The 26,710-nt window shown below is 40.8% G+C and overlaps 1 protein-coding gene across 6 annotated transcripts in view; it reads right to left on the bottom strand.

Moving 5' to 3' along the window:
* The window catches only part of LOC110493770 (serine/threonine-protein kinase MARK1), an 80,963-nt gene that overhangs the window by 39,669 nt on the left and 14,584 nt on the right, over positions 1–26,710 (bottom strand). For all 6 annotated transcript variants that reach the window (XM_036949757.1, XM_036949760.1, XM_036949759.1 and 3 more), the window contains exons 2-3: positions 20,639–20,842; positions 14,206–14,259 (exon numbers count right to left, since the gene is read on the bottom strand). In XM_036949757.1, coding sequence (XP_036805652.1) covers positions 14,206–14,259; positions 20,639–20,842 — 258 coding nt within the window. The remainder of the gene's footprint in view (positions 1–14,205; positions 14,260–20,638; positions 20,843–26,710) is intronic.

The following is a 26,710-nucleotide window of genomic DNA, read 5'->3' as shown; positions in this document are numbered from 1 at the left end:
GATAGTGGGCCGATTGTGCCCCGCCCTATGTGACTCCCAATCATGGCTGGATGTGATACAGCCTGGATTCGAACCAGGGACTGTAGTGACGCCTCTTGCACTGAGATGCAGTGCCTTAGACCGCTGCGACACTCGGGACCCCAGTTAGAAACAGATAAGATTAGCATTCCTGCAAACCTTATTTTGTTGAACTATAAATTTGATCTGAGAAATTAAGCTAATTGATTGCACCCTTATTGGTCCTTTTATTTTACAGGATTCATATAAAGAGAGAACCTAACATCCAATTTGGACCAAACTTTTTTCTAACAATGAGTAAGACATGAGGAATCCAAAGAAATGGTCAAAAACCAACCGCAAACCCCACGCCAATCCCACCCCTATAACGAGTATACAGCATCAGTTCTCCATGTCTGACTAGTAGTATGGAGTTGCGGCTCAGAGTATTGTAATGTATTCTCAGTGAATTTGGTGAATTTTTGTTCAGAGAAATTAGTCATTGAATTGTTTGGTTTATGTCCCTGATATTACCAGGTTCTGACCCCTGAATTTGCACTAGCCTTCAGGTGACTGGTGCGTTCCAACTATGGGAACTATATCATAACCGACAAGATATGACGTGGCGGTCAGTGCCGTTTAGGATTAGGGAGGACATTATTTTTTTTTTATGAGCATAGCCATATTTCTACTACAGCATATTGGATGACTAACTCATATTCCATTCACCCAGCTCAATGTAACATTGGTAGGTTTGGGCTACTACATGATACTCGAATTTGCCCTTTATCCATCATGAGTTTGCTACAACCTAGCCAACAAATTAAAAGTTTGTTGGCTAGGTTGTAGCCAAGAAACTACAATAAAGTAAGTACAAAGTAGGTACGCAGGTCAAGATACAAATCTCATAAGGTGACAGACAGTGACACATTCAATACCGCCTGGCACACTCATCTGCATCTAGCTGATCTGGGGAAATCATTCCTCCAAACAGTTGTAACTAAAATTATTGGATACATTTCCATTTGCTTATGATTAAAAAAAAAGTTTTGCAACAGAATCGGAAGGATTAATAGAGTTCATTCATACCAGCCACCAACAACATCATCCCTTTGCTCATTGTACAATTCCTTCTCGCATCTACATGCTCTCCTCCTCTCACCTTTTTCCTTCGCTTGTGGAATTCAGTGCACAACACAGCCGTTTGTGACCAGGCTCAAAAACCTCTCAAAAAGCCAAACTTTCATACCATAATCGCTAGACAGCCTACATTGTTGTCACCATTGTAACGTTATACCGTTAAATCAACAAACTAGAACTAACGCGTGCTGTACGGTATACAGAAACTACTTTTCCGATATTAGAACATCAAAAATGGTTCTGTTAAATGTCTCACGGATCAAGTCTGTCTATCAGCGCAGTTGATGTCCCCCTTATAGCATGAGCGCACCGTGCCTGCTCCACTTAGCCTGCACTGGGAGTCTGGGCTGCAAATAAATTAACACACGAATAATGTGACACAGCATTTAGAAATGTTGAAACTGTTCCTTACTGTTCGCAAAACAATGTCCATAAAGGCTAGAACACTTTACAATGCAAGAAGATTAGCTTCCAGCTTTGTAGTCTAACTTTCCTTGCTAGCTTACAGCTAAATCAAACATTAATTCACTACCCTAGTACTTTGTGATATGCAAAATATGCTGATTTCTGTGACTTTGGCTAAAATGCTTATTTTTTGGTTATGGTGTCGAGTATCGTGATAAACCTTGCGTGGGTATCGAAATCAAATTCTGTTATCGTGACAACACTAATCCAATCCATGTGTACAACCACGCGGTAACGTTAGTGTACAACAAGCAGATTAGCAGTTACACCGGCGGGCCCCAGTGGCAATAAATTAACACAACCGAAAGCTTACCTTGACTTGGAAGAGTTGCAGTGTTGGATAGCCTTAGCCAGCTAGCTAGCTAACATACATAGCATTCCTCTGTTTGAGTCAGGTTATTGAGTAGGCTAAATTAGCTGCATTAGCTAAGTGAAAGGTAAACCTAGAAAAAAAACGAATTCTCTCCCTCTCTGCTTCTCCTTAATTTAAGAAATTAATTTGTTTAAAACTATTGCCTTTCTCTTTGAGTCAACCACAAACCACACTTTATGCACTGCAGTGCTAGATTGCTGTAGCTCATGCTTTCAGAACTCGATTCATTCTCTGATCCTTTGGGTGGACAACATGCAGTTCATACTGCAAAAGCTCAGACAGGTTGGAGGACATCCTTCAAAAGTCGCTATAATTACTGTGAAAGTCTAAGGAAGGGGGTGAGAACCATGAGCCTCCTAGATTTTGTATTAAAGTCAATTTACCAATAGGAGGATGGAAAATAGCTGTTATCCGGCTACACCATGGTGTCCCCGTTTTTAACAGTGCATTAAAAACAGACCGCAAATTGAAATAATATTTTACGTGGCAAGAAAGACCGGGCAGCAGAGCCTACCGGTTGACGTCTCAATTGCGTTGTGCTTGTTTTGTCCAGAAGAAGGGGCTGCTCGCTATATCATCTTCATTCACTCTTCTACTAACTACTTGCTCGTGCTAGTTGTAGAGAAAACTGCTGTGGAAAACTCGGCCAGAAGCTAGCAAGTGTCAAGTGAATCCACAACATCACCACAAATGTCTTTTCAAGCCAGGTAAGTTACAATCGTTTGAGATACTAGCTAGAGATGTTAGGTCACAATTTATTATATAGATAGATGATCTGCTCATTAAGATTTTAAATAGGTTATGCTAGCTAACATTAGCTATGTCGACTAAGTTACCTAGCTAGGTTACCTAGCTACTGTTTATGGTAGCTAGGTTAAAAAAAATGTTCACTTGTAAACATGCAGTGGACGGGCTATTTTGAAAATACGATTATATTAAATTAATGCACAATTAATTATGAGAATATTTATTTGTAGATTACAATTAATGGTTTGGCATTATAATAAGTGTGAAAATATATTTAGACATTTTCATGGATAACATTAGCATAATGTTTTCTGTTAGAGAGTGGAGAGGAAGGAGAGGAGGAAGACTGAATAGGAATTAAAGAGATAGAGGAGGAAAGGTAAAGATATGATTACAGAGTCTGCCAATTTATTATTCCAAACAATGTTTTGAGATAATACAAAAATGATGCAAGCAATGGGAATCTGTTAACCAAAGTATGTTATCTAGTAGTGTACTATTTATTATTAAAGATTGGAGAGGAAGGAGAAGGAAAAATGAAGGGAGTAAAAAGAGTGAAGCGAGGAGAGTGTAGAAGAGTGAAGTGGAAAGGTAAAGAGAAGGAAAGGAAGAAAGAGAAGGAAGATGAGTGAAGAAAAGAGGAGAAAGATTGGAGCAGAAGAAAAGGTTAAGAGAGTAAGAAGAGCAGACAGAGAAGGTACAATGGCAATTGTCCAAGAAACAGAATGAATGATATATGGACAGCAGCAAGAAATAGGTTCACTGTTCCTATGCTTATTGTGAAGACAAACTTCAACCCCCTCTGCCAGGAGTTCATGGAAAAGCTGGCCAAAGACAGCAATCCTGAAGAGATGCTTCAAACATTCTTCTGAGAAATATACAGATTAGGTTGGTAGAAGTATATTATGTAGTTACCAATCTCATCAGCATTTTATTTCTTTATTAAGTTAAGTATTTCACATATACTATTGCCTGTTTTTTTTGCTCATTTGCTCATGTTCTCTTCTGCTCTTATTCTACTCCGACTACCAGGACCACTGAATGGCTGTTCAGATCAGTTGTACCCAGACTACCAGGACCACTGAATGGCTCTTCAGATCAGTTCTACCCAGACTACCAGGACCACTGAATTGCTGTTCAGATCGGACAGTTCTGTCTTGTCTGTGGCGTTTCTGTAATATAGTTGTTTTCTCTATCACAGTGTGCATGTTAGACTAAATACATGAAACCGGAATTGTCCCCCATTTTATTTCATAAATAATATTAGATATTTTAATTATATATTGACCGTCGAACTGGAAATGTCCACGGTTTTAATTTCAGAAATCTGGTCACCTTAATCTAGAGTGCTGCTGAGGCTACTGTAGACCATTGCAAAACATTGTGTATTAGTGTGGTGACATGTAAATTAGGACTGTCAAAGTTAACGCGTGAAATTTAAAATCGGCATACTTTTTTTGACGCCGTTAATCCATTTCTTCACCACACGGACCCTTTTAAGTGCAGAACACAACACTGGTGCAGGCAGTGCTTGCGGCTTTGCATGGCTGACGACTGTGTGCCTCTAGACAAAGTCATGTGAAAGTTAGCTTGGTTTTTTATTTCTGCCACAGATTGGTGCGCATGTCACAGGCCGTTTTAAACTACTCGTGAGCCGATATTTGTTGGTTAAATAACTTTTTTTTTTTTTTAGCTAGCTAGTCATGTTACCTACCTTTGTCAATTAGCTAGCAACATGATAACAGACTAGGCTATGCACACATTTTAAATAGCACAGGAAGAACTGAAAAGGAATAGGCTCTACAAAGAGATGCTTCAAAAGGTAGGCTGCATATTCAAGAGTGGGGTGCAAGAGTACAGTGAAATGCCTTTCTTGCCTGCTCTTTCCCAACAATGCAGTAATCAATATCACAGTCAATAGTGTGAGAGCGGGAGTAAGAGAGTAATTCTCGACCAGAAAGTGGAAAGGTCCTCTGATGTCACATAGGTTGATACATTGCTGTGTTCTCATTTATAAAGTCCCACTATACCGAACATCATTACTAAACTTGAGACGTTCGAGTTACCACACCCAGTCTCAGGGATGATTAACTCTGGAAATGCCTTTGGTCACTAGTTAGGTAAATCAGCTTTTAGTTCTCTTGCACATTATTTGTGGAACAATCTTCAACATTTTCTTAAATTTTATGTTCTGGCAACTCAAAAAGCTGACTGAGGACTATATTACTGAAAAATGTGTTGACTGTGTTTTGGTCTCAGGACTCCCTGATAAAATAAAAGGTTAAATAAAATGAGAGTGCGCAGGCCTATGTGTGTAAAGTTATCTGAACAGTACAGATGGTTAAAGTGTTTTCAGAGAGTCAGTACCCCCCATAGTCCAGGGATCATTAACAGGATTCAGCCACGGGCCGGAACATAATTAAGCCTACAAATAATTTGACTGCAAATTGACCGCAAGAATCCGAAATAGACATAACGTTTGACTAAAACATAATAATTTAAAAACTTGCTTACATTTGTACACAATCACATATATTACTCTACTATGTGTAGAAATACTTTGGAACAGATTTCCTAAACTTGGAGCAGATTTGCTGGTGTTTTTACAGTGTAAAGTCCAATAATTATTAAATAGTTTATTTTTTTGTTCAGAGAATTGGGGGGCCAAAATTCAGACCACGGGATGCCAGTTGGGGAACCAAACTAGAGTCACACTCATTTAGAATGCTTGAAGCATTAACAGTACTTAAAGCTGTGTGTGTGTGTGTGTGTGTGTGTGTGTGTGTGAGTCAGAGACTGCCGTGCGCAAGTGTTAAACTTCATGATCATTGGGATCATAAGAGGGAGTAGGCCTACTTAAAGCTATGTTAGTGACTTTTGTGTTTATGTAGAAAATGCTAATAAAACATTCTGATGTAGATAATTGTGTTTCCGTACCTTACAAATCAAAGCATAGTTTGCCTGTAACTCAATGCAATGCTTTTTAAATGGAAAGATTGTTCTTTAGGCACAAATTTGAGCAAATCATTTTTGAGGGATTAATCACGATTAACTAATCCTATTAACTTGATTATAATCATTTGACAGTCCTAATGTAAATATATTTAATCTAAGAAGAACAACTAACTTCTCACAATTTTTATTTGTATGAAATTCACCGATAAACTAGGAAGGGGAGGACCATCCTGAGTAACTATTGTTTATCATCCAATGAAAAACAACATGAAAAACGTACTGGCAATAGCAGACAAATTAAATCCCAAAATAAAATAACATATACTTCATACTCGGAGGTCAACACAAACAATTTGGACATTCTCTTACCAATACATAGCCTACCAAGCAAGTTTCAATTCCAGGGGTGCCCCAAATGTTTCACTCAGGCCCCCCTTCCAGCATTGGGGAACATTCCGCCACATCTATTTTTATGGGCACAAGCACTGTTAATGACAAACTATTTACACCCCTCTTGTTGGCAAAGATAAAATGTTGCAGGTTTAAAGGTTATTTCTTGCAATTCTATACATTTTGCCATGTCTAATTTGAATTCATGTGATATTTGAGTGACTCAAACATTACCACAAAATCTATGGGCTAAAAAACATTACCTGACAAGTTGATCTGGACTTTTGACGAGTTATAAATTAGAGGTCGACCGATTATGATTTTTCAATGCCGATACCGATTATTGGAGGACCAAAAAAAGCCGATACCGATTAATCGGCTGATTATTTAAATGTATTTATAATAATGACAATTACAACGATCCTGAATGAACACTTATTTTAACTTAATATAATACATAAATAAAAATCTATTTAGCCTCAAATAAATAATGAAACATACTCAAATTGGTTTAAATAATACAAAAACAAAGTGTTGGAGAAGTAAAAGTGCAATATGTGCCATGTAAAAAAGCCAACGTTTGAGTTCCTTGCTCAGAACATGACAACTTACGAAAGTTGGTGGTTCCTTTTAACATAAGACTTCAATATTCCAAGGTAAGAGGGTTTAGGTTGTAGTTAATATACACTGCTCAAAAAAATAAACACTTAAACAACACAATGTAACTCCAAGTCAATCACACTTCTGTGAAATCAAACTGTCCACTTAGGAAGCAACACTGATTGACAATACATTTCACATGCTGTTGTGCAAATGGAATAGACAACAGGTGGAAATTATAGGCATTTAGCAAGACACCCCAAATAAAGGAGTGGTTCTGCAGGTGGGGACCACAGACCACTTCTCAGTTCCTATGCTTCCTGGCTGATGTTTTGGTCACTTTTGAATGTTGGCGGTGCTTTCACTCTAGTGGTAGCATGAGACGGAGTCTACAACCCACACAAGTGGCTCAGTTAGTGCAGTTCATCCAGGATGGCACATCAATGCGAGCTGTGGCAAGAAGGTTTGCTGTGTCTGTCAGCGTAGTGTCCAGAGCATGGAGGCGCTACCAGGAGACAGGCCAGTACATCAGGAGACGTGGAGGAGGCCGTAGGAGGGCAACAACCCAGCAGCAGGACCGCTACCTCCGCCTTTGTGCATGGAGGAGCAGTGCCAGAACCCTGCAAAATGACCTCCAGCAGGCCACAAATGTGCATGTGTCTGCTCAAACAGTCAGAAACAGACTCCATGAGGGTGGTATGAGGGCCCGACGTCCACAGGTGGGGGTTGTGCTTACAGCCCAACACCGTGCAGGACGTTTGGCATTTGCCAGAGAACACCAAGATTGGCAAATTCGCCACTGGCGCCCTGTGCTCTTCACAGATGAAAGCAGGTTCACACTGAGCACGTGACAGACGTGACAGTCTGGAGACGCCGTGGAGAACGTTCTGCTGCCTGCAACATCCTCCAGCATGACCGGTTTGGCGGTGGGTCAGTCATGGTGTGGGGTGGCATTTCTTTGAGGGGCCGCACAGCCCTCCATGTGCTCGCCAGAGGTAGCCTGACTGCCATTAGGTACCGAGATGAGATCCTCAGACACCTTGTGAGACCATATGCTGGTGTGGTTGGCCCTGGGTTCCTCCCCCCAAGACAATGCTAGACCTCATGTGGCTGGAGTGTGTCAGCAGTTCCTGCAAGAGGAAGGCATTGATGCTATGGACTGGCCCGCCCGTTCCCCAGACCTGAATCCAATTGAGCACATCTGGGACATCATGTCTCGCTCCATCCACCAACGCCACGTTGCACCAGACTGTCCAGGAGTTGGCTTTAGTTGGATGCTTTAGTCCAGGTCTGGGAGGAGATCCCTCAGGAGACCTTCCGCCACCTCATCAGGAGCATGCCCAGGCGTTGTAGGGAGGTCATACAGGCACGTGGAGGCCACACACACCACTGAGCCTCATTTTGATTTGTTTTAAGGACATTATATCAAAGTTGGATCAGCATGTAGTGTGGTTTTCCACTTTAATTTTGGGTGTGAATCCAAATCCAGACCTCCCTGGGTTGATACATTTGATTTCCATTGATAATTTTTGTGTGATTTTGTTGTCAGCACATTCAACTATGTAAAGAAAAAAGTATTTAATAAGAATATTTCATTCATATCTAGGATGTGTTATTTTAGTGTTCCTTCATTTTTTTGAGCAGTGTAGTATTTATAGGACTATTTCTCTCTATACCATTTGTATTTCATATACCTTTGACTATTGGATGTTCTTATAGGCACTTTAGTATTGCCAGTGTAACAGTACAGCTTCTGTCCCTCTCCTTGCCCCTACCTGGGCTCGAACCAGGAACACGTCGACAACAGCCACACTCGAAGCAGCGTTACCCATCGCTCCACAAAAGCTGCGGCCCTTGCAGAGTAAGGGGAATAACTACTCCAAGTCTCAGAGCGAGTGGCGTTTGAAACACTATTAGCGCGCACCCCGCTAACTAGCTAACCATTTCACATCGGTTACACCAGCCATTAGGCTGATAGGCTTGAAGTCATAAACAGCGCTGTGCTTGCGAAGAGCTGCTGGCAAAACGCACAAATGTGCTGTTTGAATGAATGCTTACGAGCCTGCTGCTGCCTACCATCGCTCAGTCAGACTTCTCTATCAAATCATAGACTTAATTATAACATAACACACAGAAATACGAGCCTTTGGTCATTAATATGGTTGAATCCGTAAACTATTATTTCGAAAACAAAATGTTTATTATTTCAGTGAAATACGGAAATGTTCAGTATTTCATCTAACGGGTGGCATCCCTAAGTCTAAATATTCTTGTTACATTGTACAACCTTCAATGTTATGTCATAATTACGTACAATTCGGACAAATTAGTTCGCAATGAGCCAGGATGCCTAAACTGTTGCATATACCCTGACGCAGTGTGCAATGAACGCAAGAGAAGTGACACAATTTCACCTGGTTAATATTGCCTGCTAACCTGGATTTATTTGAACTAAATATGCAGGTTTAAAAATATATACTTCTGTGTATTGATTTTAAGAAAGGAATTGGTGTTTATGGTTAGGTATAGTCGTGCAACGATTGTGCTTTTTTCGCAAATGCGCTTTTGTTAAATCATCCCTCATCCCTAAATCATTAACTGACTTGCCTAGTTAAATAAAAAGTGTAAAAAAATATATATTTTTTTAAAAATGGCAAAAATACCGATTTCCGATTGTTATGAAAACTTGAAATCGGGACCAATTAATCGGCACTAATTAATCGGCACTAATTAATCGGTCATTCCGATTAATCGGTCTAACTCTATTATAAATACCTCTAAGGTATGCAATGACTGACATGGCAAGAGGAACTGATGATGCACTACCCAATTTTGAGATTTTACCTTGTGCATTCTACTATTACTTTCAAGTTGAAAGCCACCCTCTTGCTGACCTCTCGTGCCCCGTAGGGGCTGCACCCTACAGTTTGGGAACCACTGATCTATTCAATGCTGGCCAAATTCCACTCAAGATTTTAGAGGGGTAATTTATGAGTATGGGACTATTGGCTGCACAAATCAAAATGCCCTGGTCAAGTCTACTGCTCCACCAGCAAGCCAATAGAGATGTGTCTTGTGGGGAGTCAGAGCAGTCTCGAATGATTAATCAGAAAACAGGCCCTGAAAATTCCTTCCCTTGGAGGTACTTTGCAGCATGGTCAAGTAATTGACGGGCAGATGTTGGGCCATTTTTAGCTTTTCCGACCACACCGGAAAAATAATAATGTAGCAGAATACTAGCAGGGTAACAGGCCTGTGGAGCTTTGACAAATCCCACACTGTGTTTTTATAATGCGAGAACTCATGGCGCATGCGTCTCGATAGTCCAATGCGGCTTCCTCTCCTCTTCATCTGCGCAGTTCTGAAAACACAGGATAAAGTGACAGCAATATGTCGAATGCCTTTTAGGAATTTGCTTTCACTTGGAAATAAAAATGAGGAGAGGTCTTAACTATATTCAACTTTATTTCAGGTATGCACAGATGGAAGAAAATGAGACGAGGGGAGGAGGCCTTTTTAGACTACTGACGTGCACCCTTTGTGTTGAAGGACAAAGCGCCCATGGCTAGGGGAGGATGTGGTTAGTTCAGAAATCACCGACCCTCACAGAGCAAATGGGACCTAATGCGAGCTATTGATCAGCTGGAATACGATAGCGTGGATGGCCCTGGCATTATAAGTGTCTCGGGCCATTATCGACGGATTCTGCCTCCTATGAAGAAGTCACAAGCCGGCCTACGTCCTGTTTCATGTACGAAAGGAAAACTGTACCTAAACGATTACAATGTTTCTGTCTGTAACTCTGTTTGTTCATTTCTCAGTCTTTCTGTTAAGATCATCCTTCCCTTCATTCATCCATCCACTCCTTTCATCCTTCCACCCATCCTAGACAGGCTGATGCAGGGTGTTCTGAATGACATCCACCACCAGAACTGCTCGTGGTGTGAGAGTATGAGTGAAAGCAAGCGAGCGAGAATTCTCTAGCGTGACTCATTACCGAGCTGAAACGCGAGCACCCTCTGCATGGTCGGAACCAACCAGAAGCCTGCGATACAACTTCCGCTTTTGGACGTTAACAAGGCGACACGCCATCTTAACCCTTGACACTCGTGGGAATGGGCCTATACGGATAGGACTCAATTTAAATGTTTCTTACAGAAGAAATATGAAAAGCATATGCCTAACCATGGTAGCAATTGAAAGTGAACAGTTTGGAGATAATGGGGAAATTATTAGACCAAAGTTGAGGACACAACAATTCACCTGACACAAGACAATCAAAACAATACACTTGATTTTGTGCACTTTGCCTCATTTGTTGATAACGAAATCAGAAAATAATCTTGATTTGATATTAAGATGAAAACGCATTGGACCTTTAATATACCACAGTATGCAGAAATGAGTTTAAAAGCTCAAAATGCAATGGTGACTTGACCTCACAAGACCAGCTAGTTACACATAGCATATTTTTGAGGCACAAAATAGGCTCACATATTGATTTTATACAATCGTCATGCCACAGTTCTCTTCATCCATTAAATGGTTATAACCCATACCCAAAACACTAAGATAATAACATGTCCCTTGGTCGTTTCCCCCCCCAACAAAATCATTGTACATTTTAGATAAATGTATGACTTACTCGCTAAATCGGTAAATCGCTAGTTTATGAAATTACAGTTCAGCAATCCCAGAAATTCTTGGGTTTCTTTGTGTGCGTTGCTAGGAGCCCTCTGCATGTAAACCTATAATAATGGTATTGTAATGACCAACGTTTCATTCCCCAGGCCGCACCAGATGACATAGCCTGCTAAAGCTGTATCTAGGGGATTTTTGGTGTTTGGATTTCAATGTAAAAAGAGGAAACCTGGTATGCTTCTGTCTCCCGGTTCAGGCTCATATTTCCAGTGAACCGAGCGCACTTCCCCCGAGTCCACTGATCGAGCTCACAAACAAGCTCTGGGTTTGAAATGGAGGACTGTCAGAAGATTTGGGTTCAGGTTCGTTGTTGTGTCACAGCTAAGTTCCTGGAAAGAGAAAGGTCTTGCAGGTGTCGCAGATGTGTTACGTTTCAAAAACACAGGACAACATTTTAAAATACTTATGCTGGAAGGGATCTAGCGAGGGTGCAGTTTGACACTGTCAACTGACCCCGCTGTAGGTAGAAGTTTCCCTTAACAACTGATCTAGGGACCAGCTTACCCTCCCCAGTCATACCTTTAACCATTAGGGGTTGAAAAAAGGCTAAACTGATTTTAGATCAGTGTCTAGGTGCAACTCAATCCTATTCCACCAAACCCAGATTATCTAGAGCTAAGCCCCTCCTATCAGACCTAGACACAACAAGGTTGCTCTTAACATCACAAGGCCTAGCCATAGGCCCAACCACATCTCCGAACCAAGGGAAGCGCTGTATCAAAGGTAATAAGCATTCACTGCATTCACATTGGCATCAAAAGTCATGTGACATCACTATCCAATTAGAATCCTTATCATATTGTTGCTATTATGGAAGGCTTGGAGCCTAAATGGAGGAAGGTTTGCCGAATCCTGGGGGGGCCATACTCGTGAACTTTTGCTAAAACCATTGGTTTTAAAATGGCAAGATGCCAACTTTTCTCATAGGCCAACCTGGCAAAATTAGCCACGATTCTGGGGATGGCCAGCTGAGCAGATAACTACATCCGGTAATAAAAAAACAAAATCAACCTATCAAAGACCTTAAATGGTAGACACTATCCAATTGCATTTGTTAAACAGGTCAACTTGGCCACTAGAGGGAGATAGTTAAATGGCATATATTAGTTGGATAGTTTATCAGATGCTTTTATCCAAAGCGACTAACAGTCATGCATGACAACTGCTTGGTTTTTGTTTGTTACCAATGGTCTTGGTAAGTGGAGTGTGCTAATACAGTGTACAAAACATTAGGAACACCTTCCTAATATTGAGTTGCACCCCCTTTTCCTTCAAAACAGCCTCAATTCGTCAGGGCATGGAGTCTACAAGGTGTCAAAAGCATTCCACAGGGATGCTGGCCCATGTAGACGCCAATGCTTCCCCTAAATGTGCCAAGTTGGCTGGATGTCTTTTGGGTGGTGTACCATTCTTGATACACACGGGAAACTGTTGAGTGAAAAACCCAGAAGCGTTGCAGATCTTGACACACTCAAACCGGTAATTTATCCACGTGAAATGGTTGGATGGAAACGTGGTTACTGGCACACATACACTATCCATGTCTCAAGGCTTAAAATTCCTTCTTTAACCAAGCTTCTCCCCTTCATCTACACTGAATGAAGTGGATTTAACATGTGACAGCAATAAGGGATCATAGCTTTCACCTGGTCTGTGTCATGGAAAGCAGGTGTTCCTAATGTTTTTCACACTCAGTGTATTTTGAATGATGCCTCCTTGACCAGGCTACTGTACTGATGTTACACAACATTCAAAAGGCAGTAAGGAACGTTTCCGCATATATACCAAATATTGTGCTTTTGCGAGATTGTTCTTACTTTTTTTTAAGAGGATTATGCATTTCTATTCATATCTAAATCCTTCATAAAAAGATGGAAGATGTTGGAGATCTTGTCGACGGTTGTATTTTCTCCTGACCATTAAGACTATTTGGTGGCATAGTCCACTAAGACAGTTGCCTCAAAGTTCAATGGCTGAGAGTTCAAATCACTTTACGGAGCAAGTTTTTATTTTTAATTAAGGAATTACCACTCCACTGCTGGTCCTCAAGTCAAATATGTGTATATGTGACGAAGGAGATACTTATAACAATGCATATAAAATGCATGTAGGCCTACATTTACGTATACACATCCATGCAATAATGATTATTAGGTCCTAGCAATGTGTTTGTGAACAAGGCTGAAAAAAATTCCTTATGGAATTCATTCCAAATTTTAATTTTGCATGGTGATGACTGAATTTTTTTTCTCTCAACACAATACCTCAATGAATGTTATTCCACATTTCAAAATAAATATTATCACCCATGGAGGATCCAAAATCACAGCGCACCATTCACTGAGTTAATTGTCAAGACACATATTTGCACGTGACGTAGTTAATTTGATTATCAGAACGTGCAGTGGATTTCTGGTAAGGATGCTTTAGTGAAAAAGTGTTGGGATCAGGTCCAGCTACGTCGACAATTTTAATTGGCTGATAAGGACTTAGTTACCGGATATAATTATCTGCTCAGCTAGTCGGCCCCAGCACCGTGGCTAATTTTGCCAGTTTGGCCTATGAAAAAAGCTAGCAGTTAGCCATTTAAGACCGATGATTTAAACCAATGGTCTCAGCAAAAGTTCACGAATATGGCCCGTGTGGATCTGGTCCCTCATACACAATCTCATCCGGTGTCTGACGCAAAACTCAAAAGGGAGGTTGTATTGATATCATCATCTGATCTGTGTGCTCACCCATCATAGACTGTGTTTAACAGAGAGAGGAAGAGAGGGGAGGAAGATAAGAGAAAAAGGGAGAGAGAGAGAGAAAGTTGTTTGAATGTGAGGCCTTACCTTCTGTAGACTAGTGGGGTTCAACTGCGTTTTGTCTATTATCTTCACGGCAACCTACGGGAGTGGAGACAAACAAGAAATAGACTTTACACACCAATCACATCCGGCCAAAGCTCTGTGACAGCACCCATTTTGTGTTGACAATGGAACGTTTTGATCCTCTATCCTAACCCAGGTTTAACGAAGTTTGAGGGGCTTCTGAGAGGTGTGTTGCAAATGGCACCCTTTTCCATGTATAGTGCACTACTTTTGACCAGCGCCTTATGGGCACTGGTCAAAAGTAGCCCACTATATAGGGAATATGGTGCCATTTAGGACACAGACAGAAAGTTATGATTAAATGGTAATTTAGCATCATGGTTAGCACCACCCGAGGTGTGCTTTCCTCAGAACAGAAGGATCATGTCACCAGAGTGCAGATTCGACAGCCTTGGGTTGGTAACTCGAGCTCAAAATTGAAAATCTATTCAGGCCCAATTCTTGCTTGTCTGCTGGCGAAACAAAATAGAAAAAAACTCTGTCCCTGTTATGGAGGCTGCAAATGCACAAACTGATTTATGTTTTGAAAGGAGGACAGTTTGAGAATGTCATTTGAACGCACACACACCAACACCTCCCAGACCCCCCCACACACACACACAGGTGGTGGTTGTGATGACATTTCTCAACCATAATTTCAGGAGAGACTGCTCTTAGAAATGTCTAGAGATGACTGCGGAGGTCGATACAGGCTCTGCTGGTTCCGTTCATATTGGTAAATAAAAATGTATTTTGGCCACTGAGTGAGGGATCTTAAAGGAAGCCTTGGACGTGATGCAGATCTGCCTACACTCTCATAGTGAAAGGCAGTAGGCGGCCATTTCATCTATCAAGGTCTAAGCCAGAGGCTCTCGTGCCGATCTGTAATTTCTAAGATTAACCATTCAAATAGAGAAGTTATGGTCCAACAGTTAAAGCCACACTCCTTAATTTGACTGTGGCTGCTTTTAGGACAATGGATCAGAGTGCTGTTGGTTCAAATCTGAGCTGGTGCAGTTCTGCTGTTTTGTCCTCCTGGTGCAAAACATTATCTGCTTGAAAGTGGAATTTAGGGGAGGAATAAGTATATTTATTTGGGCCTGTGTTGGTGTACAAACTCATCAGCAAGAGCGTCATTTAAAAGACATACAATAACTGGCAGTTCCATTTGTCCAGATCCACCCGCACAGATTAAAAACCAGTCAGAAGGGCTGCAGCTGCACTTGAGGTGAAAGTTAGACTGTGCCTTTAAATGACGCATATGAAATTCTTCTCTTACAACCCAGTGTGCCATAGATCATTTTAAAGCGTCACTGAGAAAAGGTTGCATCAGTCCCCGAGACTACAATTAACCATAATCACTATAATCAACACGCAATCATTTTCAGGATAGGAGATGACACTAGCACAACGCGAATCAAAGGCACCGTAGAATTGGCCTCCCTTGCAAAAAAACAGCCTCTCCTGAAATATGGATATGTAAATCGGTCACCATTACTGGGTAGAAACAGCAGGCTCCCGAGACCATAAGCATTCGCATCCTATCAGGCAATCGTGGAGTAGGCATACCGGAATGTTTGAATTCACACGTAACAACCTCTCTCACTCAAGACTCTGGTGCGAGTACTGACGTACATTGCATCAATAATTGAACCTATACTGTTGGCTCATGCTGGGTCAGAGTACCCAGCCAAAGTTATTTCCATTTCAAAAGTAGACTTTTTAAAACTGCGCTGAGGTCTTGCCCAACACTGAAAGAGAATTGTTGAGTGGTTGAGGTCGATGGGTGCTGAGGGCAACCAGTGCAGCCATATCTTGTTAACTCTTGATTTGTCTTAAAGTGGCTGACAGCATTTTAGCAACATCAAATCGTATTCAAATCTGTTTCATATACACCCCCAAGAAGACACATTTGATTTGTTTTAGGTTCTGACAAGCGACCACTTAGATATGGGAATTTTCACATTTTCATACATTCTTAGAATGTTTGGGAATTACATATACTAAGGCATAAAAATAAATAAAAATCTATAGCAAATATAGAGTGAGAAAGCGGCTGTGCGTTTGGACAATAAATAAACATCTGTCTCGTCCAGGATCGGAGTCTATGCAGAACAGTGCACCATAGCCAGTTGGCTAAGTTGGTAGAGTATAGCGCTTGTAACGCTTGTGGGTTTTATTCCCATCGGGGACCAGTACAACAACAAAAAATATGAAAATGTATGCACTCACTACTAGGGCTGTGGCGGTCACGACATTTTGTGAGTTGGTGATTGTCAAGCAAATAACTGCCGGTCTCACGCTAATTGACCGTTCATTAACAAACACATTTAGGATAGCAGACTTTTGGAACACCTACATTTTAAAAAGTCTAATAAGTCCATTTGATATAGCCTACACCATCACAATAAATCCATAAATGATATTTAAAAACAGGTCTAAAGAAACATGATATGAAGAGCAAGAACAGAATAGCATACTCTGAGTTGTCTTCATGCCCTGATCTTGCTATGCCATATGGCTGTGGGCTACACTAGCTCATTTAGCAGACAAGATTTGCTTAGAATACCGTGGCATTATTTTATTAGAATGAAGAAAACGATTGAACATAGCTGAATAAACTAGAAAGGATGTTTTCTCCAAATGACTTGAGTGCTCACGTGGCTATTCTGTGTTGAGCGGTTAACAAAGAAACAGCTACTCCTATATGCTTCATTCAGAGTTCTGTAACTATAGTTGTGATACAAATGTTGGGCTGTGTGTTTGGTTTTTAATAGATTCTAAGACTGCATGTCGAGACTAATGATTTGAAAAAAGTCGCATGAAAGCATGAGCTCTGCATTTGTTGTTTTGCACAGGCTGTACACACTTCATCAGTCTGTCTTTCACAATTTGACAATCACTTGATAATGCCTCAAATTTCCCGGCCGCATCCCCTTTCTTTCCGTTCTTTGTGATTAACTGTGATTAACCCCCCCCCCCAAGAAATCCAGGCCTTTTGTGGCCAGTGGCCGTTATATTTATAATATATATATAATTCCCTTCTACCGGCTGCGTGCCGAAGCACCGCTCACTCACCTGGCTCTCAGCCACGTGATTGGGTCTCTCTCACAGGCTACAAGTGAAGACCGACACAATGGGGACGCAACTGCATATTGAAGATAGGAAGAGCTGTAATTTTATTTTCGTCAGCCAAAAAGAGGAGTAGGCCTAACACACAGCAAAAGCTCTAGCCAATTTCAATCTACTATCCCCCATAGTACAAAAGTTGACCTATTCTAGAAAGAAATATTCCAAACATAGTCTGGGACAGTTGTGGGATGTGATAGATCCCAAATTAATACAACCACTAGCATCAAAAAACAGAAATGTGATTATGCATTTAATGCTTTTAAAATAAATAAAAAAAGGTTCATTTTTATGGTGAAAATTCTTCCCCAAAACTCATGTGCTGCATATGTATGCCAGTTAGAGACTACACCCGGTGTAAAGCGGATTAATGTGTTTCATTTTAGTAAGTTATTTGGCCACCTTAAAACATATAAACCTATGGGCTAGGCTACATGTGGTGTGCGACTACGATTTGAAAAAGTCGCAAAAAAAGCCATGGCTGTTTCTTGCCTCAAGTTGGGCATCATTCACAAATGATAGGCTAATATTGTCCCCCATCAGACTATTCTTGATTTAATCTCATCTTTAAATATACTAAATAATATATGTATGACGTTAGTTTTGATTTAGAATAGATAACTATCATGCACCGGTCTCGAAACAGGGGCAGGGGGAAAAAATCTACGCACTTAAATAGCGAATGGAGGACGCTTTTCCCACAGTTCATTTTCATGCCAACCAATGTAGTCCATACTCCTGTTGTAAAGAGAAGCAATGTGCTTAATATTGGGAAAGTTGAGAAATAAATATAGTAGGCCTAGCCTATAGAAAACGGATGGGATCCTTTTTTTAAGAGGCCATCATTCACTATTTTCACACGCAACTGCATAGCCTATAGGAATGTTGTGCAACATGAGCTCATTGGCTCTCATGAAGTTTTTGATTAGATTTTTGATTACTTTTGTATTGATGTCAGAGTGAGTGATTAGAGGGACAATAGAGTGCTGACTACCAGGAAGTTAGCAAGTTTGGTAGGCTACTAATGACCACCAGCGGCATCAGAGCTTGGAGAAGCCTAATTAACGTGACTAAACAGTCACATGGAATTTGACTGCCATCATGACCGCCGGTGTGGGGGTAATAGGTCACCGTAACAGCCCTACTCAATACTGTAAGAGCGTATGCTGAATGACTAAAATGTCAAATGTAACTACAGTAGGCCTTTATGCAAACAAGCTATTTGCCACACAGGCCTGCCATCATTCACGTTGAACAGGATGTGTGTTTAAAAGGAGTTGTGACTTTGGTCTGAAGTATATTTTTAGATCATTAGAACGCATTAGGCAAAAGCCACAAAATACACCGGAATGGATTTCGGCAAATATATCAATACCACGGGAGTCGTCTTACATTTGTTCACTTTACAGTCCTATTGATCAAACAACCATGAAAAAAAGGTAGGCTCGCTATCCCTCAGTTACGCACATCAACAACTAATGCTAGCCAGAGCGAGATGAGCTAAAATCTAACAAAGGAACATTTGATAAACCCTCTCAAACTTTTTCAGCTAGTCGGCCTTCAAAATTGCACTGATAAATGGTGGGAATTGTAGCCTACTCGTCCTTGTGCAGCTTGCCTGCAACCAAGCACCCAAGCTAACTGGCTAAAGTTGGCTAGCTTGCGACTTACAGACAAATGAGAGAACACCGCACTCTGACCATGATTAGCTAGGCTGTTTACATGTTATCTAGAGCATTCGGGACTATTACTTTTTTGGCCTGTTTACTGACACCGGCCATATTCAGCAGGTGTTGCGCGTTCGTAAATTCATCAGGAATTGGTCTTACTCAGACGAGAGGGCTCTGAAATCGGACTTGTGATCATTGCCCTTGCTAGATTGTATTGTCATTCCCAGACTTAAGTTACATTTGTCCATTTTTTTCCAAAATATTGAGTAATGGAAACTGAAAAAGTGCATTCCGCAAACAATGTACCAGGCCAGCTGTGATTTACAACCTTCTTTGGACTACCAAGAAATGTATTGGTGAATTATATGAATCATGCATTAAACTGCATCATTCTTTTCTGCCAACAATGCCTTAGTGTCCGTCATGAAATGTAGTCAAATAGAACCTACTTTTAAAACCTATTATAAAGTAGATTTTGTAGCATAAACTGGGAATTTGATATTTTTGACTGATATGATTGTTTGTTTCATATCTGAAACATAGTTCAAACGCTGTCAGTTCCACTTTAAAGGGACATTTCACTTCCTTGTTTTAAAGGGACAGTTCACTCCAAAACCAAAGTGTCAGATGTTTTCAGACTAAAAGTGGTCCGATGTTGATAAATCCACATCCCACCTGTTGTGGCAGTCCAAAATGAAAAGATAAGCACCATATCATTTCTGATCTTATTTGGTGCTCATCTTTTTAAATTCCTTTGGGTTAGAGGGCAGAGACTGGATCTACAATACCAAAGGCATGGGACATTAAACTACCTTTAAGGTCAGAAAATGAAAAACATACATATTTTCCTTCAACATTGCTTTCATAGAGATGTGGGACAGGACTTTGGTACTGTAGTTCACAAGACTCCCTCTTCTCTCAGTCTTGTTGAGCCCAGAAACCAAACATCCAGAGAAATTTGGACATGCAAACAATGTAAACTTTAAGAACTCCAGACCTCTGTTGAGTCCGTACATGTAATCGCCAAGCTATTGGCATGAATCCAATGTCTAAATATGTCTGTGTGGGTACCAAACAAGACACATGCAATTTTCAACAAGGTCAAACTTAACATACCGCGCGCGCGCGTGAGACCAATTTGAAAGAAGGAAAACTGGGTTATTTCCTGTTTAGGTATTTAAAATAAAGAAATAGACTCAACGTGGCGTCTTAGAACAGGGATCACCAATTAGATTCAGCTTAGGGCTGACTGTTTCTTAAGCGGTTGGTCAGGGGGCTGGAACATAATTACAAATAATTATAAAAACAGATAATGTTCGACTAAAACATAATAATTTCAAACCTTGCTTTACATTTCTATACAAATCTCATACATACATTGGATTGGGGCAGCAGGTAGCCTAGTGGTTAGAGCATTGGACTTGTAACCGACAGGTTGCAAGATCGAATCCCAGAGTTGACAAGGTGAAAATATGTAATTCCGTTCCGAGGCCGTCATTGAAAATAATAATTTGTTCTTAACTGACTTGCCTAGTTAAATAAAGGAAAAACTAATTTAAAAAAAACATTACAGTTCAGTAAATGACAGCAACAAATTCATAATGGAGGAAACTTACCTCTCGTCCTGTGAGTATATGCCGGGCCAGCTTGACTTTGGCAAAGTTCCCCTTGCCAATGGTCTTGAGCAGCCGGTAGTTCCCGATGTGTGGCTGCTCCTCTGTCGTGGACGCCACAGAGTTCCGACATCTCGGCAGGCTGTGCCGACTCCCCGACTTAGCCGGCGGGGCCGGGGGCTCCTGGTAGCCCTCCACAGAAGTGTGCTGTAAGAATGTGACATGGGTGGAGAACAACAAACCGTGTCGGTTTAAAAAAATATGGATTTTATTGAACAGATAGAGGATCAAAGTGTGGAACGATAGAAAAGTTGTGTCAAATGGGAGTAGGCCAGATTTAAACGTATGCCCAACATCTAAGATGTATGCCAGAGGCTGCGGCATTACGACTAGACCAGCTTTCCACCAGCAACATGCATGTCTCTTCTACACAGTCAGAAAGCTAAAACAGCTAGTGATACTTTATCTGCTACATAAATCAGGTTTCCATCCAGTAAGTACATGTCTGATAAAAATCATGACAGGCCTGATGGAAACAGCAAATGTTACTCTAAACTTTACAAATGTCAACAAAACAAATCAATAAGACAAGGTGGCATCTTTTCGTTCTTGTAAAATGAATTATGCGAGAAATGGCAGTGGAAACGCTTTTATGTGCAAATATTAATTAATATAACCATCATATCAAAGTCACGTGATGATATGTTGTGTGATCCTCCCACTACAACTCGGGAAAGCATGCAGTTTATTAGGCTACTGATGAAATAAGTTATGATATACTTCACAGGGTGGTGAAAATGCACAGTGATGAGCTTCATGCTCTTTTTCAATAAATATCAAGGGTCTTTTTCTGGTGTCAGGATGATCGATGCTTGGCTTCTGTTTGATACATACAAATAATCTTGCTCTTTTGTCAATAATAAAACCAGAGTGGGCACATTTGCTATAGTTTATAACGCAACATTTTAGTGACAAAACAGTAGAGTTGAAAATGCAATGGATACCCATTTAACTTGTGTTTTTTATTTGGTACATGGGAATTTTACCACAAGTTAGTTTTATGTGAACTACATAATTCACAGCCTTTAATATGCAACAAGTCAATTTGGTGGAAACGTTTCTGGTGGGAAAAAGCACATTGTTTTTATGCGGATTTTAAGAGTATTCGCATGAAAATCTGTCGCCAATTGGATGTATCAAATTGAAAAGTAATGTTATTTTCTACACAGATCACACAATTATTGCGTGATGATCTTCCCTGATGTTTTCCTGAACTTCCCAATACCTCCGATGCATTTCAAATCACATCAAACCATACTTCAGATTGTCTTTTTTATTTTATAGCATTTCAGACTGACTGTTGATTCTAGAGATCGACCGATTAATCGGATTGGCCGATTAATTAGGGCCGATTTCAAGTTTTCATAACAATCGGAAATTAGTATTTTTGGGCGCCGATTTTGCCGTTTAAAAAAAAGGCAAGTCAGTTAAGAACACATTCTTATTTTCAATGACGGCCTAGGAATGGTGGGTTAACTGCCTTGTTCAGGGGCAGAACGACAGATTTTCACCTTGTCTGCTCGGGGGATCCAATCTTGCAACCTTACAGTTAACTAGTCTAACGCTCTAACCACCTGCCTCTTGTTGCACTCCACGAGGAGCCTGCCTGTTACGCAGTAGAAGTTGCTAGCTAGCATTAAACTTATATTATAAAAAACAATCAATCATAATCACTAGTTACACATGGTTGATATTACTATCTATCGTGTCCTGCGTTGCATACAAATCGATGCAACGCTGGGGGATAATTTAACAAAAGCGCATCTGCGAAAAAAGCACATTCGTTGGACGACTATACCTAGTCATAAACACACACCAATGCAACAGTTTGGCACATTATTATAATTTTTTTTTTTAACCTTTATTTAACTAGGCAAATCAGTTAAGAACAAATTCTTATTTTCAATAACTGGGTGGGTTAACTGCCTGTTCAGGGGCAGAACGACAGATTTGTACCTTGGGGGTTTGAACTTGCAACCTTCCGGTTACTAGTTCAACGCTCTAACCACTAGGCTACCCTGCCGCCCCTCATTGCGAACTAATTTGCCAGAATTGTACGTAATTATGACATAACATTGAAGGTTGTGCAATGTAACAAGAATATTTAGACTTAGGGATGCCACCCGTTAGATAAAATACCGAACGGTTCCGTATTTCACTGAAAGATTAAACATTTTGTTTTCAAAATGATAGTTTCCGGATTCGACCATATTAATGACCAAAGGCTCGTATTTCTGTGTGTTATGTTATAATTAAGTCTATGATTTGATAGAGCAGTCTGACTGAGCGATGGTAGGCAGCAGCAGGCTCGTAAGCATTCATTCAAACAGGACTTTTGTGCATTTTGCAAGCAGCTCTTCGCAAGCACAGCGCTGTTTATGACTTCAAGCCTATCAGCCTAATGGCTGGTGTAACCGATGTGAAATGGCTAGCTAGTTAGCGGGGTGCGCGCTAATAGCGTTTCAAACGTCACTCGCTCTGAGACTTGGAGTAGTTGTTCCCCTTGCTCTGCATGGGTAACGCTGCTTCGAGTGTGGCTGTTGTCGATGTGTTCCTGGTTCGAGCCCAGGTAGGGGCAAGGAGAGGGACGGAAGCTATACTGTTACACTGGCAATACAAAAGTGCCTGTAAGAACATCCAATAGTCAAAGGTATATGAAATACAAATGGTAGAGAGAAATAGTCCTATAAATACTATATTAACTACAACCTAAACCCTCTTACCTTGGAATATTGAAGTCTCATGTTAAAAGGAACCACCAACTTTCACATGTTCTCATGTTCTGAGCAAGGAACTCAAACGTTAGCTTTTTTACATGGCACATATTGCACTTTTACTTCTCCAACACTTTGTTTTTGCATTATTTAAACCAAATTGAACAAGTTTCATTATTTATTTGAGGTTAAATTGATTTTTATTGATGTATTATATTAAGTTAAAATAAGTGTTCATTCAGTATTGTTGTATTTGTCATTATTACAAATTTAAATCGCCCGATTAATCGGTATCAGCTTTTTTTGGTCCTCAAATAATAGGTATCGGTGTAGGAAAATCATAGAATCAACTAGAGGTCGACCGATTTTAACACATTTATCACAGGGTGAGGTCGTAATAATTGTCTGATATCAAAATTGGGTTGTGGGACAAAAAAAATGTAGTTACTGGATCTCAACTTGTTGATGTTGGACTTCTAACCTGGATATATGATCCGACTGTTTGACTTTGAAACCCTGGCAGCTGTACCCACGGCACGCGTAGCAAGAATTCAGGTGTCACCGTCCACTTCCGAGGCAGCCCATGTGTGATGCCTTAACCTCCTTGACATTATCAGACAAATAACTTTTTTGCAACCACAGGAATTAGTGACCCATGTGTTCGTTAGTGACACATTGATAGTAGTTCATAGACATTTATACACCGTAGTAGTTAGGCCAAAATACAGTACTATCCAGTGTGTATACTAAACATTCATTTGTTTCCAAAAGTCAGAATTTCTTCCCACCGCCATCTTCCCAATAACAAACACATGGGAGTTCCTAGATATTTTCCTCATAAAGACATTGCTACTGGGCACAAATCTCAACACACAGCTCCTGTTTCAGATGAATTCAGATTATGTGCCTCTGATCTTGACATTATGATGGACTGATGCCACTGTATTGAATGTCACTGTACTGTATACATAAGCAGTGGGATCGTAGTATACCGATACACCGCACAATCAAATTAGTAAATAGTAATAAGATTAAGTACACCAATGCCAATGTATGCCAATGGCTTCGTGACAATGTAACAGGGAAGGGGTGTCAGGGATTAACCCTGTAACAATTGGTAAAGTACATTTAGCACAGATATTTGTCATGACCATACTTCTCCTTGTACCACGCTGAATTCACATTCATCCTCTGTAGTTCGAGCACTTTTGTAGCACTGCCATTCATTTCCCTAGTGAACACATCCCAGGTCTCAATCACTTGAGTAATTTATCACTGGTGACTGCGTGAGTGTTTGTCCCAAGAAAACCTTGCCAAAAATATAGGCCAGTACTGTCGTACTTGGGGACACAAGGAGGTCAATTATGGTAATGATCGAATAAACAAGACGACCCGCCATTGTAAACACTGACTAAATGTAATATATCTGGAGAGGAGAAAAAAGGCTGTGACCTTGGGACAAACGCAGAAGTCGCCGTTAGCCTCAACGCAGTTCGTTACGCCAGATGGGAAAATGGTGGTGGTGGGCAGAGCTCACAGATAATTTAGCGACTGCCGACCGGAGGGTCGTAAAATCAGATTTGTGGAGTGTTGTCAAGGAGTGTCTCCTTCAGAAGGGGAGTGATGAATTGCATATTATAGGTAATTCCTTGAAAACGTAAAAACAGGTGGGGCAGCACAACTAACACAAGTGACAGCAGCATATAGAGATGGAGTGCTGTCGTTATGTTTTCCTTCTCCATCATTTGGCAGGAGCCTTGTGCAGTTGTGGTCTACTTTGTGAGCAATATCAACACGCTACTAGTCACCTCCATATATGGGCTACCAGATGTGGAACAGTGGCAATCTCCCTCCAATAAAAATGGAAAGCATATCATTATACAAACAGACTGATATAGTCAACAAAATAGGTGACGTTGGGAAATGCTTAACACTATGGCAAAGTGTAATCAACAATATTATCCTAATGATAGCATTATACTGTATGGTGGTATTATAATATAACCAACCAACCAGAATGTTGAGGTTTCACAGACCGCACTTCCTCTCATTTCATTACAGTATTATTATAACACCCTAACTTAGTCTAATTAAATCACAATGTTTGATGGATGTTTTTTCAGATCAGCCCATTACACAGCACCAGTGCCCACTGTTGTCTTAACCTATTTTTTCCATCCAGATAGTTCATGTTGCCTACCTTCTGAATGGGGGTTAGGGGCATCTCTGGTGTTTGCCCTTGCTTTTAGCCGTTCGCCACTTATTTCTGCTCAACTTGCTCGCTCGTTCACGCTCGCATGGCTCGCTAAGCCCTAGCAACGGACCATCGTGTTTTGTAACACACGTTTTCTGAATTCTCCTTCCTCGTCTGCCACTGTACAATCTGGTTTGATCACTAAAGGCAAAATGAAGCGCTCAGGTCATTCCTGAGCCTGTATTCATAAAAGGCATCTAGTAGGAATGGACACAAAAAAAAGGAGGACCGAACAGGCCCCCATTAACATCGACGGGGCTGTAGTGGAACGGGTTGAGAGTTAAGTTCCTTGGTGTCCACATCACCAACAAACTAACATTGTCCAAGCACACCAAGACAGTCGTGACGAGGGCACAACAAAACCTATTACCCCCTCATGAGACTGAAAAGATTTGTCATGGGTCCCCAAATCCTCAAAAAGTTCTACAGCTGCACCATCGAGTTGCATCACCGCCTGGTATGGCGACTGTTCGGCATCCGACTGTAAGGAGCTACAGAGGGTAGTGCGTATGGCCCAGTACATCACTGGGGCAAAGCTTCCTACCATCCAGTTAAATTCCAGCCTAGTTAAATAAAGGTTCTATCCAGGACCTATATACACGAGGCGGTCTCAGAGGAAGGCCCAAAAAAATTGTCACACACTCCAGTCACCCAAGTCATAGACTGTTCCCTCTGCTACCGCACGGCCAGCAGTACCGGAGCACCAAGTATAGGTCCAAAAGGATCATTAACAGCTTCTACCCCCAAGCCATAAGACTGCTGAACAATTAATCAAAATGGCCACCAGGACAATGTATATTGACTAACCCCCCCCCCCCCCAGTTTATTATCTAGGCATAATCACTTTACCCCTACCTAAATTTACCTCGACTAACCTGTGCCCCTGCACATTGACTCGGTACCAGTACCCCCTGTATATAGCCTCATTATTGCTATTTTATTGTATTTAGTAAATATTTTCTTAATACCATTTCTTGAACTTCATTGTTGGTTAAGGGCTTGAAAGTAAGCATTTCAGAGTAAGGTCTAAACCGGTTGTATTTGCCA

The sequence above is a fragment of the Oncorhynchus mykiss genome, chromosome 17, assembly GCF_013265735.2.
Source record: "Oncorhynchus mykiss isolate Arlee chromosome 17, USDA_OmykA_1.1, whole genome shotgun sequence".
NCBI lineage: Eukaryota > Metazoa > Chordata > Actinopteri > Salmoniformes > Salmonidae > Oncorhynchus > Oncorhynchus mykiss.
Note: the sequence above shows the minus strand (reverse complement) of the source record. Positions and strands in the feature narration are given on the sequence as shown.